The sequence below is a fragment of the Sphaerodactylus townsendi genome, linkage group LG03 (genome assembly GCF_021028975.2).
Source record: "Sphaerodactylus townsendi isolate TG3544 linkage group LG03, MPM_Stown_v2.3, whole genome shotgun sequence".
Lineage (NCBI taxonomy): Eukaryota > Metazoa > Chordata > Lepidosauria > Squamata > Sphaerodactylidae > Sphaerodactylus > Sphaerodactylus townsendi.
In genome coordinates this window covers 118753419-118774580 of record NC_059427.1, presented here as the reverse complement: position 1 = coordinate 118774580, position 21162 = coordinate 118753419, and the positions used below count along the sequence as shown (strand labels likewise).

The 21162-nt window shown below is 44.8% G+C and overlaps 1 protein-coding gene across 1 annotated transcript in view; it reads right to left on the bottom strand.

Moving 5' to 3' along the window:
• ST6GALNAC2 (ST6 N-acetylgalactosaminide alpha-2,6-sialyltransferase 2) overlaps positions 1–21162 on the bottom strand; it is a 44607-nt gene that overhangs the window by 10132 nt on the left and 13313 nt on the right. The window contains exons 2-4 of the mRNA XM_048492085.1: positions 5088–5186; positions 4317–4374; positions 1863–2037 (exon numbers count right to left, since the gene is read on the bottom strand). Coding sequence (XP_048348042.1) covers positions 1863–2037; positions 4317–4374; positions 5088–5186 — 332 coding nt within the window. The remainder of the gene's footprint in view (positions 1–1862; positions 2038–4316; positions 4375–5087; positions 5187–21162) is intronic.

The window sequence follows — 21162 nt, the reverse complement described above, 5'->3', positions numbered from 1 at the left end:
CCTCTCCTGTCTGATCTGGGCCCCTGATGCAAGCTTTTTGGACTCTGGCAAGCTTGGTGAATTATTGACCACCTCCCGCCAAAAGCTTGGTAAATGATTGTCCATCACCTTGGTGCTGTGGTCTGCCTGGCAGCCCAGGACTCCTGGGGGCTGCATGGTTAGTTCCTGAGTTGGTCGGTGTGATGACAGTAGTAAAGTCTCCCTTCCAGCCTCCAGAGGTAAGTATTGCTGGCCCCAGGAGGTGCCACCGTGGGGGGGGGGGCAGTCTGGGCACTGCCCCAGTGCCAGATTTTCCGTTCAGTAGGTTATCCAAACCAAGCCTTTTGCCCAGGTATAAAGACTATTGTCCTTCACAGTATTTCTACTGAAGAATAGGACTTTCACATGTACAGAAAGAGGGCTTTAAATTTTTAACAGGCCTGTTTGAATTCTTATCCCCTACTGCAGTGGTGGCAAACCTATGGCACGGGTGCCAGAGGTGGCACTCAGAGCCCTCTCTGTGGGTACGCGCAAACAGAGTTGCCCCCCCACACACACATCTAGGCTGGCCTGGGCCACTGGGCTCGATTATTAGCATTAAACCTAAGACCTAGTTTTGGGGAAGTAGTGTACGTAACCCCGTTAAGCGCTTTTAAACCCCACTGATTTTCATGCGAAGAACTAAAGCGCGATCCTTTACCTGGGAGTAAGCTCAATCGCTGGCAATGGGGCTTGCTTCTGAGCAAACCCTCCTAGGGTCGTGATTCACCCGCTCGAAGAGTTGCACGGCTGCTTCAAGGCAAAGCCAACAACTACCACCAAGCTTACTCCCGTGTAACGCACGCCTCAGAGCCAACCATTTTTTCTTAACTAAAACCTCAGTATTCAGGTTAAATTGCCATGCTGGCACTTTGTGATAAATAAGTGGGTTTTGGGTTGCAGTTTGGGCACTTGGTCTCAAAAACGTTCGCCATCACTGCCCTACTGTTTCCTCTACACCAGCAAGAAATTGCTTATTTAAAAGCTTTGCCTTGACTGTTGAATCTGCATCTGAGAACCCTAGCTGCTTCTCCACATTATAGCTTTCAGTAAGGGAGAATGGAGGAAGTTCATTCAGAAATAATATAGGAATGGGGAGCTTAACAAGGCTGTATTTAGTAGGAGAGAAAGGCTACATTTCTGGGTCAAGGACAGTTCTGACTGGCCACCTCTGTTTTCTTTTATGTACTACTGGACCTTTGGAAGTCTGCATATTCTCAAAGGAGTGATCCACTGAGAAACATATATAAACAACAATGGATTAAACACTAGAGAAACAAAACACTGCAGGTCCTTTAATACGTCTACCAACTGTATGTGTTTTGGGGTGCTGTGTGGTTTCCGGGTTGTATGGCCGTGTTCTAGCAGCATTCTCTCCTGACATTTCGCCTGCATCTGTAGCTGGCATCTTCAGAGGATGTCAGCCACAGATGCAGGCGAAACCTCAGGAGAGAATGCTGCTAGAACATGGCCATACAGCCCAGAAACCACACAGCACCCCAGTGATTCCGGCCTTCAACAATACAATGTATGTGTTTTGATTAATAAATGTGCTTTTAAATAAAAGGGTATACAACAACCTTGCATTAAAAACATTACTGTCCTCAGAGTCACTGAAAAATCACTGGGCAGTCACTGGGCTCAAACTCATGTTTCTGAATGACCTCTTGGCACCACTGGCTTCTCACTGTGTTTATGACAACAACCTGTGCTTCTGGGAACAGCTCCATGACAGCATGGCTTGGGGCTAAACAATCGTATCAAGGCACATTCATACAACATCACCCACTGAATGACAGCCTCACACATCCATAATTGTGAACCATCCTGTCCCAACCTATTACCTCCATAGGACAACCCACGCCAGCCATAGGGGACGTTGCGTTCCTTCAGCCGGTCCCAAGTCTCTGGGGTGAAGTGCTGCTTCCACATCAGTACAGGAATGTCAAAATCAAATCGCTTTCCAAAAGTGGGGTCCATCTTCACCGTGGACCTTAATGACCATGGGCACAAACTAGACTGAGAGAGGCTCAGAGTGAGTAAAAACGAATGCAATAGGTGCCAGCAGCAATCCATAGTTCTATATATGGAAGTCACCAAAACACATGGCCATCTACAAGTATAAGAAAGCCACCAGAATAACTTTCAAATTAGATACAGGGAGCCTTGATTATATCTCCTACAGTCCAGACTTTCACATTCTGTAACTGATGCAAACACAACCAGGCTATGCCTTTATAGTCTAAGGTTAAGCTGTTGCCAAGTGGCAATGTTCAAAACTGGTAAGAGGACTGTGCAGAACTAGAACGGAATGAGAGGAACTGATGCTCAGGAAAATTAAGATAATACTGGATATAAGTGAGGGAACAGTGAATGGGAGCTGGAACATTATAGCCCTCAGAAGCTTATGTTAGAATACAAATCTGTCTTGTCAAGAAGGAGCTCCAAGAAATCTGTTTGCTTTTGCTGCAACAACTACTACTCTGGCTTGTGTACCTTGTGAATTCCAGATGCATGGAATCAGCGCACCTGATGCCAAACAACTTCTTTACTAGGGAAATGTTTGTACAGGCAGTAGATTCACTAGTAAGAACTCTTTAGTGGGCGATCCTGTTCTGGAATTTATTGGTTAATTCATCTTTTAGATACTACTCAAGCATGTACAAGTATCATAACATCTGTTTTGCTTGTGTGGCAGATGTGTTTTGCTTTGCTTTTTTGGTTTTCTTTACATGAGGCCTTTCCTGTATTCCATACAATGGTTTACTGGTGCTACAAGAAGGGAAGGCTTGTGCCCCTTTTCAGGTTATATAAGGGAAAGGCACAGGAGACAGGTGAGACCAGGGTAGACCTGCAATCAAGATTACAGACTGGAAGAAACAGGTGTTGGGAGTCTGGCTCTTTCATTTCTCCATTGTTCAAATTCCAAATATAACTAAACGGCGCCAGTGATCGGAATGAAACATTCTGAATTGACATCTTTGGACAGCATTTTTTAAAAATATTATATACTATCGCAAAAGCAAATGCAACACTCCCCTTACCCGATGCATTTGCATTGGCTATGTAAATGCTCTGCCTGTGATTTAAAGCCTGCTGCCCAGACTCTAGTGATGTCAAAATCAGTTTCGTGTGGGCTGCACAGATAACATCTGATACTTGACCAACAACTTTACTGCCTGAATTAGAATGGTCACGAGAAAGTCAAACCCACAAGCATTAGAATCTAAATGTCTGATAAAATCTGCTTAGGAGTGGTTCTGGTGGGTTTTCCGGGCTGTGTGGCCATGGTCTGGTGGATCTTGTTCCTAACGTTTCGCCTGCATCTGTAGCTGGCATCTTCAGAGGTGTATCACAGAGAGAAGTCTGTTACACACTGTGTAGGAGGGTTGCAATAAGTTGAGCTTTGAATATCAAGCTCATTTGAGCTGTATCTGCAACCACCGGCATCTTCTGCAGAAACATTTATTGTATTTATTTACTTGTATTTCTCAGGCTGCTCTTCAGCCACAAGCCCCCACTCCCAAGCAGTTACAACAGAAATACAAAAAAACCAGAACACAAGCAGCACTTCATCTTACTCTTACAAAACTTGGGGGAATTAGATGTCTTTGTGAACATTCTTCATGAACATTCCTTGATCTCCACCCAACTGTACAACAACAGAAAAATTGTCTGACAACTTCTGTGATCACAGAATCCACAGTTGGCGCTTCCAAAGTAGATGCAAGGGTAGCCCTGAATAGAGCAAACTGCAATAGACTAGCCTAGAGGTGACTGTCACATGGATCACTGTAGCTACATTAGACTAGGAAAGATAGGGTGCCAACTGCTTTGCCTGACATAGGTGATAAAACATTATTGGAGAGGTTTGCACAACCCTGATCTACATCAATTTAAAAAAGCATTCAGTAGCACCCCTATTTTTTAGGAATGCGTAGCCTGTTTTGAATCCATTTGGTTTTGATCAAAGAAAAGTTTGAGGAGAGCAGAGGCAGGAAGTTGTCTCGGGAGGGCCATCATAGTTGCAGGGCCAGGACCTACAACATGCTTGCTCATATGCCCCTTCTCTCCCTACACTGGCTCCATGCACAGATATGCTGGGCATGCTCAGAGCTTGTCTCAGCCTCTGTGGTCCAGCAAAAAACTGGAATAGTAAAGTTCACTCTTTTTTCTTGTATAAATGACTGAAGCCTCAGTAAAGGATTTTTGCATAATAAGGTATATTCTACACTAATCATGTGCTGGACTGCTTTGGAAAGAAGACAGCGCAATAAAAAACTTGTAGAACATCCTACCTTCTTCTTGGTAGGATTCATATTTTCTTGCTTTGGTGATTCTTTGGGTGGGTTCCCTCTGGAATTGAAGCAGCCAAAAAGAGGAAATGAGCACTGATTTTTAACTGGCAAAGATTTGCGCATTGACTACATTAGTGCCTTTCCTGTAAAACCTTCCACCCGCTAAGCTCCCAAAAAGAATTCATAGGAGTAAAAATATGACTTTGGTATGAACCGGGGTCCTTGTATGGATACATGACTAGTAGTAAATTGAGGATATTTGACCAATCATCAGTTTAGTCCCATTGTCATTCATCCCACTAAGGCCTGGTGAAACACAGAAGGCATGGAATGGAAGAGGAGAATGCAGGAGAATACATGGAATAAAAGAGGAGAAAGCATAACTGGAGTACATCTGGAAAGCGTAATGGACCATTAAATGGAATGAACTGAGGAGGCCAGGAAGCCAGGAGGGGACTTTCAGTCAGACAACCAAGGACACAAAGGTTTGCTGTCTCTACAGTGCTGTTACAGGCAGGAGAATTCGGCTAGTTGTAGCATCTGCTGTCACTGCTATCACTGTGACCTGGTAACCAGAATGGAGCAATGAGGACCAAGAAGCTATGAGATAGTGTGTGTATATCTAACATACTGATTTTAAGTAACTATTCTGTTCTTTCAAGGCAGCCTCTAACATCCTAAAGCTAGCATTTATTTGAAGAGTTCAGTAACCAGGATACTGAATTTCTGAAAAAGTAAAGCAATAGCCAAAAACTGTCCAGCTACACTCACCTCTTCACAATGCTTTCTCTGATCAAACCATGGTTCCAGTTTCTGGCTCCTCGGAATATCTCTGCTGGTGCTAGCCTCACCATCTCCTGCTGTAGCAGCCTGAAATATAGGAAAAAAGCAGAAATCCTGAAATGGAAAAGTGATGTACCATGTCCCTACAGGATGCAGGCTTCCTATAGGGAACTCTGGAACACAGTGGCAACCCTGCATGTAGTAGATATATGGTACACAATGGAACACCTTGGGAAAAATAACACGGACATCCAAGGTGTATCGCTATCCACCTTTGGACTGCAGATCTGGGGTTTTTCTTTTTTTCTGCTTTGAAAACTGGACTTTGGCTGCACCCTGATCAGTTTCATCTTCCCTGTGGCTTCCTCAGCGTTATGTTCTGTTAAATTAGCCTGCACAACAGATGGACTGAGCTTGGTAAATCACACCCAAGTGCAGAAAATGCTATTCTTCATCTTCATCATCATCATCATCATCATCTATATGCCATTCTTTCCCTTACAGGCTCAGGGGGAGCTTCCATCAAATAAATAAAATACAATTTGAAGATTAAAACATTAAAAATCCTAATTCAAAAACAGAGACAGTATAATAGTGGGGAGGGGGGGAAGAGAGGGAGGCCAAACTGACGGAAAACCAGTGCTAACCTGTTGCTGCCTCAACCATAAGCCTGGCGGAACAACCTGGCGGAACAACGTTACAGGCCCTACGGAACTGCATCAAATCCCACAGGGCCTGGGTCTTATCAGAGATAGCATTCCATCAGGCTGGGGGCCACGGCCAATTTTTTTCTAGACCTGGCTGAGCCCAACCGGACATCTTTCAGGCCAGGGATCACAAACAAACTGTTATTCACTGACAGCAAGCTAATCAAGATACCATCACTAAACCTGAGCAGTTGTATTATTCGTAACTATCATATTGTTCATCTCTATCATCACCTCCCTCCCCCCCAAGTAGATTTCATATGAATTTAGATATGAGGTATCCAGCTGTTCAGGTTAGCAAAATTTCTTAATTCCTAATCAGCTCCTATGCCAATTATCAGAATCCAAACACTTTACAAATCCAGCTAAATATGTCTATGGCTCAGTCATAAAATATAGCAGTATGAAACAAACATTTTCAGTTCTAGCACAACACCCTTAGGAATATGACCTTGACGAATGCAAATATTAAAACTTCGTCTCAGATTTCTCCCTCTTCACTTTCATCAGAAGTGAAGTAGTGCAGACAAGATGGTGGGGATTTTAAGATCCAAGAGGGGAGTACAGATGTAGCTCTGCTACATCTTCCAGTGTATCGCACATAGCATTATATTCAAGCATGGACCAAGTAGACAAGATCCTGCGAAATGTACTAGTAAAATTCATACCACATAAGACAGGGTATATATGGATCAACTCCAACAAGACCTGAAACAGCAGTCACGAATCTGCCTATCCACACACTGAAGTAATCTAATTTGATCCTGCTTCAATCAGAAAATCAATTCAGAACATACACAGTTCCCAGCTGTACAGATCCTACAGCAAATAAACAGTGGAGATCCACATTAAACAAGTGCCAGTTGGACAGTACAAAGAAGTTGATGATTAGGCCAGCAAAACTTGTATTTTTTTCCCATGCTCATGCAATGTTAAGGGTGCCAGAATCCAAGGAGATTCTGGCCCTGATTTAGAGATTTCCTCATGCAGCAGGGTGCATGCCAAAGCAGTGCATGAGAATCACACCGCTAACAGACAAATCTTGCGTTAAATTCATTGCCTCAGTGATTGGAAGACCCCAGCCCCTCCTCCCCCCGAAGATCAGAGTGCCACATGCATATCTCCAGTCATACAATGTAGGGTCTTGCTGGACTAAAATGAGTACTCTGCTTTCAGCAGAATTGCCAAATTCTAGTGAAAAGTAACAATAGTTTTAAGCCCAGAAGTTCGGCCTTTTTTGTAAAGAATTATGATGCACAGTAGACTTTATCCAGCGAAAGCTGCATTACCGAGGCAGGCTAAGTGCAGCTGCAACAGGCTAGGCACAGCAGAAGAAACACCACACCATGAAGTAGTTTTACTTCCAAGAAGTCTTAGGTGCAGGTATTTACAGTGTATACAAACATCAGCAAACAGTTCGACAGCATGTTCCGCAGAAACTCCAAAAATTCCTAGACAGAGTACTAGTGAACAGGCTCTACTTTTATACATCTGTTAGCCTATCACTGTGAAGGTCAGTTATCTGGTTTGTACTGGTTCTGCACAGTTACATCTGGCTTTTGACAGGTGCTTCCTCTGGAAGGAGCTGTCAACTGGATCACTTTGATCTGTCTGTTCACAAGATGCATACCAATTTTCTATATTCTCTGACAAATTATTTGGAGTGAGGCTGTCCTGTTGTTCAAAACCTCCCCCTTTGCCTTGATAGGTCTTGATCACTAACAATAAATAGCGCACTGGGCAACTTCACTGCTTTCTACGGCAACCTCATGTCAATTTGCAGGACAGGAAAAGCCTATGAAAACTAGTTTGCCTCTTATGTTGGATGTGGACAGTTTTTGAATTTGGAGTGGACTGCCAAAATTGCTCTTGGTTGATATTGTGTTTCAGTATTCAGTGCCTGATATTTATTTAGGCCAGATGTTAGATCTGAACCTAGCACTTTGCCTATGTAGGCTAGGTTTTTGCTCCTTGTGCTAACTGCTCAACCTACAAATGTGTCCAAACACTTGTTTATTGATAAAACACACAAAGCTTCCAGGCCTCTTGCATTTAACAAGAAATAAAAATGTAAAAAATCTTTAAAACTGATAAAAAAATGCAGTTTCCACTGTATGGGAATGAAGCACCCAAAGCTTTGTTTGGGAAATATATCTAGTGACACAATCCAGCCAAAGATAAATAAGTTTGAATCTGGTTGTGATGGGTTTTCCAGGCTGTGTGGATCTTGTTCCTAACACTTCGCCTGTATCTGTGGCTGGCATCTTCACCCACCACAACCAGTTGAATCCGGCCATGAAAGCTTTAGACAATACAAAATTTACATCTCATTGATCTCAATTGGGGAGATTATACATAGTTCTCAAAGGGAACTTGAAATGTGCAGAACCGAGACTGAATTGTGTCCTAAATCTGAAAGCATTCAGTATTTGCCTATAGAAATCACAATATCACTACGTTAACAGAGCAAATGTTGGAAGTTTATAAAACCTGAACAGCAGATTTGAATAATTCCCCCCTCCCCACACATTTTTCTTTCTACAATTCATGACATTACTATTGTGTTTTGCAGACCAATACAAGCTGCAGGGAGATAGGGGGTGCTTTTCCCAGCTGTCAAGAAGGGGAGCTGGTTTCACTCATGGCATGGCATTTTTGTATTAGGGTGTTGTGGGTTTTCCAAGTTGTATGGCCGTGTTCCAGTAGCATTTTCTCCTGAAGCACCCTAAGGATTCCGGCTGTGAAAGCCTTCAACAATACATTTCTGCATTTCCTACAGCTGTTATTTGCATGTAATGACTAGAATGAGCAAGCAATTTAAAAATGGTTCTCTTTGCTCTGCAGAATTTAGGGAAGAGCATCAAATGCAGTGACGAAGGGAGGGAAACTGCACCCAGGGCATGAGCTGCCTGCGCACAAATGCACCGCCCCTGACATGCCCCATCCCCCGACATGTGACAGCAATGGCGGCACCCAGGACAAGCCATCCCAGATGTCCCCATTGCCACTATGCATCTGATCAAATGCTTCATTCCTCTGTGATCAAGAGACCTTGTGTAAATATTGCCAATACAAATATAAACTCTGGCTCAAGCAGTCTGTAAATCAGGAGCAACCTAATCTTCTGATCACCCATAAAAGTTATACTTTAGCTCTTGGGGTCTGAGCAGCTATGCACTAGCAATAATGTTGCAGACTTGCATTGGTTTAGAAGGCAACAGAAGGGACATAAATCTACAGCTTTCACTGATCCACCAACCTGAAGTAAAACACTCCCCAGTTCAATACAAAGTTTTGGGCAAGAGACAATTCTAAGGCCTTATACACAACACCAAACATATCTGATTTTGTATCAGTTTAACTGCAGTGGCTTCTCAGAATACAAATAATCCACACAGTTTGGAGACTGAGTTAAGAAATCCAAATGGGATCCTTTGTCCTCTAACAACTGCAGTTCCCAGGATTCTGACCTAATTCTATCTGACTTCCCTACACATATTACAGTGTCTGTTTGTGGTTGACTTGATAGGTGGATTCAACGAAAGTAAACAGCAGGACACAACTACACCTGATATCCCATTCCTGAGGGAATGAAACAAAGGAACTGGAGAGGAAGACCCCAGGTCACATGCAGTAAGGAATACAAGAGAAGGGGCATAAATTAAATATTGTGATCTTAATGAGGTGGCCTATCAACCAATTTATAACATAACTAGCGGGCCCGGCCACGCGTTGCTGTGGCAATTGTCTTTCTCATCACAGTCCGCAACCCACACAGATGTCCATGGAGGGCCAATGATCCCCAGCATAGCCTTTTGGGGTGGTCAAATGGAATCCCTCTTTCCCTCTTCAATGCACATCGTTATATGGTGCTGTCTTTTTTTTTAGTATAAGGTAACCCTTCCAATTCCACAACGGAACTGTCCAAAGTGCGAATCCCACTGTCCATGAGGCTGGTTGACACGCACAGTCCTGGCTTGGGTAAGGCAGAACTGGGGCAAGCAGGCTATCTTCTAGTCAGGGCAGTACGAGGCAAGGGTGGTGAGGACGCCTACCAGATCGTAGGCCAGCTCCCCTGGAGTTGCTTAAAGGGCCATGTGCAAAAAGAAGCGGAAGCCGGTAGTGTTAGTTCACCCCCCAACTCCCAAGCGGATTTTCTTCAGAAAAAGGCAAACTCCAGCTCGCTTTTAGTAAAAGAGAGCTGTGTTGAATATGGGTGAGGAAGTGGCTAAGTGTTGGTTGGATGTGAGGGAGGGCAGAGTGAGGTGTGTGAGGATGAGCTGGATGTATATTGTGTGGTAGCAGTGGGTGAGGCACAGAGAGTGAAAGTTACCTGCGTGTGTGTGGGGGGGGACCCCACCTGATGTCTCACACAGCAAAGTGTGTATGTGTTTCACTTCCACTCGTATTACCTAACAGTATTACCTATGTACTGTTTTCACTGCTCATCTCTGCCCTTCTGCCCGAACATTCTAAGCCCTCATACCAAGCCCTCAGGCCACAGACAGACAGGCTGCACGAAGATTCTAAGGGTGACAGTTAAACACAGCCAGCTTCATGGCCTGGTGTGCCAGGAAAAAGATGTTTTACCTGGCTCAGGTATGGACTTTCGTTTCGGGCCATTTGGCAAGTGTCCTGGATTACCTGCCATAGCTGCAATAGGAGGAAACGGGGTCATGTGAAAACTCCTCAGTCCAGTCCAGCAGCTTCTGAGGGAGATCATCAGGGACAAACACACATTTAGATTTTTTTATATATAATGTGGGCTTTATGATACATTTCTACATTGGACCAATTTCACCTAATCTCAAATATATGTTGGATGAACTGTGTACATATTATGTGAAGTTTTTAATTGAAAGAGAAGGAGGAAGACAACACCGGGAAGAAAGTGTTGTCTTGAACCACTGGCTGAGACTGGAATTCTATGCCCAATCCCAAAGGATCCCTTTCTACCCCATAGCATAAATAATTCACTTTCCAAAGGGAATCTTACCAAACATTACTAGCAGCAACAGCATACGTATTTCTATCACTTTACATGTCAAAACATTTCAAAAACAAAATACTGACGCTATTATGTTAGCATCAATGACAGGTACATATGATTTAGAGTATGTCAAAAATTTCCTGCAGTGCATCAAACTGTCCAGGTTTGAAAATATATCTTTAAGGATCACTCCTACATGTGAATGTAAAGTCTCACTCGAGAGCTGGTTTAGCATATTAGCTAAGAGAATAATCTTAGACGTCCCTTATTTAGATATTTTGCCTCTATCACTGGATGACATACATTGCAATACTACACAAAATTACTTCAATCCAAAGCTACTGAAATCTACAGGTTTAGACTGGAGAAACTCTATACTGGATTGCTCTGTTAAGCAGGCAACTAGCTTAACCCCAGTGTGATACACCTTCAGCTACTATTCTCTTCTTCTAGTCTTTTTAAAAAAATCTTAATGATTTTGCAAATCTCACTCCACTGACATTTAATGCCTTTTGCACATTTCCAGTCCTTCTGGAACATGACAGTAGAGAGGCTAAAAGGCCTTGGAGGGTAAGTGGGTTTATTGTTTCTGCTTTTTGTGAAGCTCAACACTGGCTGCAGCCGGACATTTCTGCTTTTTGTCAGCAAGCCTTCTCAAGATGTCAGACTAATTTGACGCTTGAACTTTCTTGGGCAGAATAGATAAGCTTACAACAGCTCCACCTCCCTACATGTTAGACGAGTCATCTTGGATGAGGAAGAAAGAGGCCCATTCATTGTGAAACAGAAGGTTGACTTCAAAGCACACAACTCTCCTAGCAGCGTGCCCCAGTTTGGCCGGGTGGGGAATGGAGATCATCATGTATCTACATAAAATACTTTATTGTGGATCAGACAAGGCACATGTTGTTAAAGTGCCAGGTTTTTTTAAAATGTAACAGGTCATTGATAGTAAATTCAACCTCCTGCAAGGAAATATCCCAGGCCTAAACTGGCTTTAGGACAGAGTTTTTTCTGAGTTCCACCAAGTTAACATTTGCAGTGCCCTTGACAGACATTTTTAACTCCTCTAACAAAAAGGCTTCAGACAGGTGACAACATTTGATACAAAAATACAATAGAAACACCAAAAGCAAATGAAGCAGCATACCAAGGAAGGGAGGATGGTTATAATTTTTCCCCTAAATATTAATTCAAACAGCAATCCCAGACCAAGCCCTGAATTCTTATAAGCCCTCTAAGTCCAACTTCCTCCACAGGTATCAGCAAAACACGCACCAAAATGATACATTCTGCTTGTCAGAAAGGTGGAACAACTTCAGGTTAAGCAACTTCAGGTTAGGCAATTTGACCACGTAGGGAATGCTGAGAAAGGCTTGCTACTAGTTGACAGGGCTTTAATTAATCAGCAAGATGGAATTTTTGACAGCAGATGACTTGGCTGATTGGAAAAATCTTTGTGAGCTCTGTGGTTCCACTGACATGAAACTAACCAGCAACCAGTCAGCTGTTTCTTGCGCCAGTATTACATCACAGCAGCACCTGTGTTATATCACATCAAGTTTGTGACAATAAACAGGTTTTGTCAAAGGCTTTCATGGCCTGAATCACTAGAATGCTGTGGGTTTTCCGGGTTGTATGGCCATGTTCCAATAGTATTTTCTCCTGATGCGTTGCCTGCATCTGTGGCTGGTGTCTTCAGGGGTAATGTCAGGAGAAAATACTACCGGAGCACGGCCATACAATGTGGATAACTCACAACATTCTAATAAACAGGTTGCTGCCTTCTACACCAGCAGCTGGTTTCCAAATTGCCTTCAAGGGCAGGAAGAAGGAAGAGGAGGAGTTTGGATTTATAACACACTTTTCTCTCCTGCAAGGAGACTCAAGGTGACTTACAAACTCCTTTCCCTTCCTCTCCCCAACACAGACCACTTGTGAGGTGGGGCTGAGAGAGTTCTGAACAAACTGTGACTAATCCAAAATCACCCAGCAGCAATGTAGGAGGGGGGAAACAAATCTGGATCACCAGATAAGAGTCCACAGCTCATGTTGAGGAATGGAGAATTAAACCCAGTTCTCCAGAGTAGAGTCCCCTGATCTTGACCACTATACCACATTCTCTAGATCAGGGGTGGGCAATTATTTTTTCCATGGGGCCGCATAAGAAACAGAAAATATTGTGGAGGGCCAACAGGAGTTTAGGCTCCTCAAGAGTCGGGCAGCCAAGGCAACCGTCAGTTTCATGGTTTTCTAAAGACACTTCCACCTTGCTGGGCGCTGGTGCTTTAAAGTCCCCCCGCGAGAAGTCGCGTTGCTGCGCAACTTCAGTCATGCGGGCTTCAGCGTGGTTCCACCCTCAGTAGGCGAAAGCCCCGCAGAAGCCGGCAGCCAAGGCAACCGGCTTCTGCGGGGCTTTCAAAGACACCTCGCGCCCCTGCCTTGCTGGGAGTCATGAGGAATTGTCTTTGGAAAGCCCCCCCCCCGCGGAAGCCGGCAGCCAAGGCAACCAGCTTCTGCGCGGGCTTTCAAAGGCTGCCTCACTCCCCAGTAAGGCAGGGCGCTGGTGGTGGTTTTGAAAGCCCCGCAGAGAGCCCGGCAGCCAAGACAACCGGCTTCGCTGGGCTTTTCAAAGACACCTCGCGCCCCAGCAAGGCAGGGGCGCGAGGCGCTTTTGAAAGCCCCGCAGAAGCCGGCAGCCAAGGCAACCAGCTTCTGCGGGGCTTTCAAAGGCGCCTCACTCCCCAGCAGAGGTGTATCTATGTAAACTGGACAAAACCTTTCCAAAAGGCTTTTGACAAAGTTCCTCACCAGAGACTGTTGAGAAAACTCAGCAATGAAGGAATAAGAGGGGAAGTCCTCCTATGGATTAAAAACTGGTTGAGAAACAGGAAACAAAGAGTGGGTGTAAATGGGAAGTTCCTTTCACAATGGAGAGATGTCAGAGTGGTAGTCCCCCAAGGATCCGTTTTGGGACCAGTGCTCTTAAATAACCTATTCATAAATGACCCATGGAAGTAGGGGTGGGTAAGCGTGTGGTGGCCAAGTTTGCAGATGATACCAAATTATGCTTAGGGATTGGTGGAGAACCACAGAAAGGGATTGAGGAAAAGAGCTCCAAAGCCGGACCTTGATAAATTAGATGAGTGGGCTCAGAAATGGCAAATGCAGTTCAATGTAGCAAAATGTAAAGTGATGCACATAGGGGCAAAAAATCCAAACTTCACATACACGTTTTCCACAGGGGGGTCAGTGCTGCTATCAGTCACAGACCAGGAGGAGGAAGGGATTTTAGGCGTCTTAGTTGATAGTTCCATGGGAATGTCAACTCAATGTATGGCAGCCTGTGAAAAAGGCAAACCTCTAAGTGCTGGGGATAATTAGGAAAGGAATTGATAATAAAACTGCAAAAGATTGTCATGCCCTTATATAAAGCAGTAGGTGCGACTGCTAACTTGGGAAGTACTGTGTCCAGTTCTGGTCGCCGCATCTCAAAAAAAAAAAAGGATATTGGAGGGAGATAGAAAAAAAGAAGGAGTGCAGAGACAGGGCAACGGTGGGGATGATTGAGAAGGGACTGGAGCACCTTCCCTATGAGGGAGAGGCTGCAGCAGCAGTTTGGGGACTCCTTGCTAGTTTGGAAGAGGAGGCTGACTAAGGGGGATAAAGGGATTGAAGTCTACAAAATTATGCATGGGAGTAAGAAAATGTTGACAGAGAGAAATTTTTCTCTCTTTCTCACAATACTAGAACCAGGGGACATTCATTGAAAATGCTGGGGGGAAGAATTAGGACTAATAAAAGGAAACACTTCTTCACGCAACGTGTGATTGGTGTTTGGAATATGCTGCCACAGGAGGTGGTGATGGCCACTAACCTGGATAGCAAAGCTTTAAAAGGGGCTTGGACAGATTTATGGAGGAGAAGTCGATTTATGGCTACCAATCTTGATCCTCTTTGATCTGAGATTGCAAATGCCTTAACAGACCAGGTGATCGGGAGCAACAGCCGCAGAAGGCCATTGCGTTCACATCCTACATGTGAGCTCCCAAAGGCACCTGGTGGGCCACTGCGAGTAGCAGAGAGCTGGACTAGATGGACTTTGGTCTGATCCAGCTGGCTTGTTCTTATGTTCTTATGTTCTTAACCTGAATTTGGCGCCCCCTCCCCCGGTATGGGCGGCCACCCTTCCCCACCACGACCAAACAATGATTTTTTGCACCACTGCACAAAACACCCCCCACCCCCAGCAAAACATACATGGCTCTCTCCCCACCAACTCTCTTTCCTAATTTTGTCCTTACACCAACCCTGTGAGGTAGGTTAGCCTGAGAAACAGCTTGAGAGTAGGTCATTCTGAGAAATGCAGCTCCAAGCCAGTTCAAGGGAAAATTAACTTTTAAGCATGTAAATCTCTCACAAATCACCCCCCATCAGAAGATTTTACCAAACAAATGTCAGCAATATCTCTCACAGATCACCCCCCCACCCCCCAGCAAAACATACATGGCTCCCTCTCCCCACCAACTCTCTTTCCTAATTTTGTCCTTTACACCAACTCCTGCTTGGGAGGTGGTGGCTGAGCTCTGAGAAACAGCTCCAAGTTCAGTGCAAGGGGAAATTAACTTTTAAGCATATAAATCTCTCACAAATCACCCCCCCATCATGAAGGTTTGTACCAAACAAATGCCAGCATCATCATGAGTTCTTGTTGCTGCTGGGATCCAGCTCCAGCTTCCCCTCTCCTGTGCCTATCGCCGAGCCAGTCTGCCGAGAAGGCTTCTGTGAGTAAGGGAGAATAAGGCACAACTGGGTCAGGAGGGAGGAGGGAGGCGTGAGCTGCCCCCCAGGTCCTGCCTCCTGGGAGCACCAGTGGAGGATTCTCCCCTGCCCCCTGGACACTCCAGGCCACCGTACAGAGTGGGGCGGGGGGGGGACTACAACAAGGAGCACTGGAGCAACAGTCAGCTGCCTCCCCAGTGCAGGGGCTTGCTAAAGGCCCACTACTGAATCAGCTCTCTCTGTGTGCAGGGACGTTTTGGCGCCCCCCACGTGACCAAAATGGATGCGCCCGGGGACAAGAGGTACTGTCCCTAGGCAAATACGCCTGTGCTCCCCAGCAAGGCAGGGGGGCTGGTCAGGGTCATCTGGCGGGCCGGATACGGCCCGGTGAGAATGAGGCCGTATAATGCCCAGGTCTGCTCTAGATTCTAGGTTAACCGGGCATGGATCAGCATGTTCAAATTGGCTGTGTTGTGCCCCCCCGGGCAATAATTCTTACTGTAGTGAATCCAAGGTGGAACTTAAGCCTGTAAAGACAGGCTCAACTCTCCACTCAGCCATGGAAGCTTGGGCCAGTCCCTCTTTTTCAGCCTCGCCCACCTCACAGGGGTGTTGTGAAGGTAAAATGGAGGGAGACTGATATAGGCTACTCAGGGAACCTTGGAAAAAGGGTGGGATTAAAATGTATTAAATTATACCTTCTATTCATGTACTGTGCCACGTGTCCAAGAACAGACTACCTTATTTATTGCAATGGAGCAGCCATCCAGATGGTCAACATGCTTACTCTGAATTGATGTTTACAGTGAAGTGAATGGATGAGAATTTGTTGTACATGTGGTGGTTTCCATTTAGTGACAGGATTGTTTGGGTTCAACAGTATAGGTGCAGGTGCTAATACAGCATCATAGTAACAGGGCTTCAACATGACAGGTTTTCCCACAGCTTCTCTACCCATGGAAGTGGTGTTACAGTAGGACTGACAAGTTCAGCTTGGAAAATTCCTAGAGTATTGGGAGTAGTGTCTGGGGAGGGCAGTTTGGGGAGAGAGAGCACAGCTCTGCTGGGATGTGATGCTTTACAGTCCACCCCCTGAAGCTACTATTTCTTCCAGGGGATCTAATCTATGCCGACAACCCTAGTTCCAGTGGTTCTGTTAGAGCTGTTGGGGCTTCCCTTCTCTCAGACAGTAGCAGGACAGACCCAGGAGGCCAAACACGCTCCACCATTAGGGTGGACAGGCGGCAGCCAGGAACCTTAAGGAGCAAAAAGGGGGGCTGTCATGGGCCAGCCTGTGGGCAGTTACCTGGACTCAGATGCAGAACCTAACGCCAGGCACTCAGAAGTGGCTCCTCATGACGAAGCAGAAGCTGACTGCACTGTTCAGCCAGAGCAGGCTGCTCAGGAGGAAATTCAGGCAGCAGAGTCAGCTACCAGCCCTTCCTCACCTGATGCCATGCAGCTGAGAGAACTTGACAAGTCCTCCATCAAGCCCTGTGATGAGCCAGCTGTGCAAAGGAGGTGGAGACAGCAGCTACAGAGCCAAAGGAATAGTGCTTGTTTCTCTGCCAAGTATGGCAGAAGGCTCTGCGAGACAGAAGCATCTGCATCTGAGGAGGACTGAGCTCTTGCAGGATTGCAGCCTCAGTAACCAGAGCTTCCCATTCCCATATAAACCCAGGTTTAGCTCTGCCTGGGTGCAATGAGTGCACTTCCTGCTGGACCTTCCCATACTTGCTGTAGCAGTCTGCCTGCCTGCTTGGATTCCTATGCTCTGAACCTGGGGCTATCTGCCCATGCCTGCCCTGACCTATTGGACTGTGACCTGACCATGCTTATGCTCGCCGCCCACATTGCCCTGCGAGGCTGGACCTGACCACGCCCTGCCTGCTGGCAGCACAAGGGCAGTACCTGGTGTGCCAGCATGACATTTCCTGGTGGGCAGACGACACTTCCAAAAAAACCCAGAAGTGGTGTTACTAGATACTGTAGGGTTTTCAATAACTCAGTGGTAAAATCATTATTAAAATTCTAGAGCATCTGTAACCCTACTTCCAAGCTTCATGAGCAACGCTGTCATGCTCCCCAACCCACTCCACTGGGGCATTTCAGGTGCCAGCAGGCAAAATACAGACTTGCCAGGAGGCTCCAACCTATCTGCCACTGACTGCCCTGTTTGGGGCAACGTACTACCTTGAGGTGGCCATGAGCTAATCTGGTTTTTGGCTTGGCCTCAAATCATGACTACTGCCTTTCCCAGTGACTTTATACCACCATCACCCCCCCCCCCCAACAAAAAACACATTTTCTGATGCTAGTTATTTCTTCTCTCCCTGTATTTACCTGAACAAACTAAAATATTCACTGTGAAGTAAATGAAGAAAAAAATATATTTGGTGACATCCTTTTGGATGTTTTTATTCCCCTTTCCCCAACGGACATTCATAATATATCACAAACTGCTTTCAAAAATCCTGTTTGAAAACCGTGTGCCAATGCCGCCAGGAGAGACACCACTGCTCCAAAGATGTGAACTCAAAGCCTCTTTTGCTGCAAGGCTATTTGAACCTCAGCCATAATCTGAAGTCTATTTTCCAACCTCACTCTCTGACCTTTGACAGGGGTTAGTGTTCCTTTAGGTTTCAGGAGTTCAGGTTTCAACAACGCCTTTGCAAATTCTCAAATTAGTCTAAATTCATTTGATATTCTACTCTGAGGAATTTATTACTTCATATTTGTGAATTTGATGTTACAGAAAGTCGATACTTGTAGAATTAAAAAACTGTGCTTTTACGAACATAGACTCACTCCATACCTTAAAATATTTGTCGCTGAACGGGAAACTGCTTCAGTAGCTTTTAAAAAAAATTGGGGCTGGACTTTTACACTCCTGGTGCTTTGACCTGTCACTACCCACTTTTTAATCAAGGCAGGTATTTTGAGGCAGCTTTCTTTTTACTCCACAGCCTGCTGTTATTTTAATTATAGTTACTGAGGACTTTTTTTTTAAACAATTCTAAAATATATGTACACTGTGGGGGTAAAAAGTCAGCATGTGTCAGCTCCAGTTCTTAAGTGAGAGAATCATATAATTTCCAGAGTCTCACCAACAAATACAAAGTCCACGCATTTGGATCAGAGATTTGGAAAGCAAGTCTGATCAGAAGTTGGCAAAGGTGGACTCCGCACAGCATGATAATGGGTTGTATCTGTTATTTTTGAATCTGGGTCTATTTTATTCCGTTTTTGTCCTTCGCATGGGTCCTTTTTTTCCATGAAGGAAACAATCCGTTTTCTTTCTGCCCATTTGCACGAACCCATTATTTTTTTTAACACTGCAAACGCACGGACGTGAGCATCCTGTTTTTCCTGCATTCTGATTGACTGTTCCATCACCATGGTCCCCCTTCCACCCCTCCTGCCCTCTGCTTAGGGAATGCTTCTGATTGGTGGAGAATCTGCAGCAACCCTGGGAGCCCAAGCATTTCTCCAGCGTGGAAAAAAAGTTTGGGCTTTGAAACCATAACACATGTAAACATGAAGCATGCAACCCACCCCCAACGTTTTGATACACAAAATAATACAATCTGTACAAAAAGGGAGCAAAGTGATATGTCCCATCCACAGCCGAAAATGTACGTCTGCCTAGCTAAGTGCTCTGAACACACAAAAAATAAAAAGAACAGGAAACAATGGCCCCATTTGTTGTGAATCCATTGTTGTGCACATTTGGGTGAAATGGCACTTACAGTCACTGCCAAGGGAAGAAAACACGCTTCAGGGACATTTCTGGATGGCAGGCTATCATCAGTCAGCAGAAACGAAAGTGACATGACATCAGACAGAAGAACGGGCAGCAGGGCTGGAAAAATAAAGTGGTTGGGCACCTGTGCCGTTCCCCCAATAGCAGATTCAACCTGAGATTTTTCAAAGACATTGCGATTTTGGTATTTTTTTTTTAAACCCAGGGTTGAGGGAACTATAACTGGTCAAGTCTGCTTTGGGGAAGGGACCCATGTGATCTTCTTCCCCAAACTGGGATATTTCCCTTTATCAACCTGTTATATTTCTACCATGCGGAATCCACCAAAGCAAAAAAAGACAGTGGGAAGGACATAATGTCTGTTTGCTGGACAGGGTTTGGGGCAGATGTGGCTCAGGGAAAGGGACTAACACAGCAAGGCAAAGGATACACAGAAAACACAAAACAGACAAGTTGTCAGGCACAGCCCCCACAAGAGAGCTGTTGACCAGCTTGCCAGCACTCTTTTCCCACTTCCTTTCACAGGGATGATGGAAAGTAGGATCTAAGGAGGCTCATATGGTCTCAGGAGTTTTTTGTACAAGGTGAAATGCCCCATGATGGGGGAAGCCACTTCTGTGTACTCAACTGTATGAATTCCATGTGTAACATCACCTCTCCTCTCCTCACACAACAACAAATGTTCTGTGACAGGGAACCAGGAGAGGAAGGATGAGCAGTGAAGACCCCATTACACCTCTACTTACAGCCAGTGGTGGGATTCAAATAATTTAACAACTGGTTGTTTACAAACACAATTTTAACAACCAGTTCTGCCGAAGTGGTGCAAACCTGCTGAATCCCACCACTGCTTACAGCTCAATACTGGTCTGCCACTTCTGTTTCTTCCACACACACACCCCACCATGTTCTCCATTTGTGAGAAGGGATTTCCAGGAGGCGGTGCGGGTGGTTTTGTTTTCGAGTCCAATATTTTGCGATTCTATTTTTCAATCTGTTCTCCTGCCTGCCCACCCACCTCTTTTCTCACAGGTCCATTTATTGTATGGCTGTAGTTTATCTTTAAGTATTTTATCCCACTTTTCTGAACTCAAAAGGAGCTTATAAAGAAAAATATAATTTAAACAAGAAAAAATAAATATACAACATAATTAGCTCAGTGAAATACATCCAAAACCAGCTGATAAAAGTCTTTTGTATCCATTTTTGTAATTGAATGTTGCATTTCATCTATCTTGTGAGCTACTTTGCCTCAGTGAAAAAGCAGGGTACAAATCCAGAAACCATGAAACACGATTGCTATGCTTGTATTTCAAGGCATGTGGCTGGGCCAAAAAGTGATGTCTAACCCCAATTAAGCACATGTTTTAATGTACAAACATGATTGGCTCATTCTTTGGTTTGAAAATCACCATTTGGCTATCACAAAGGTTTCTTTGTCCGTCTTTCTGCCCACTCAGACTGGTCCAAACCATGGGGTCAGTGCCAGAAGGTCTTTGATTTACAACAGTAAGAATGGATTCCAAAGCATTCCTCTTAAGGAGTTGACCATGGCCAAAGAGTGCAAACACTACCTGTTAAGCAATTTCTAAAAGTCCTATTTGTTTTAGTGTCAGGGTAGAAATTCAGCACTGAACACGATCCCCCTTGGGAAAGTATATTACATTTGGATAACTATTTCTTACCCTACCACATCTTGCATCATCCAAGGAAAGAATGCCTAGATCCACATCACTCCTGTTTTGGAATTCTAGTATCACCATTTTGAAAGAGCCCAAATAAAACGGTCTGAATGGCAGAAATTGCTTTTGAGTGTGGCAT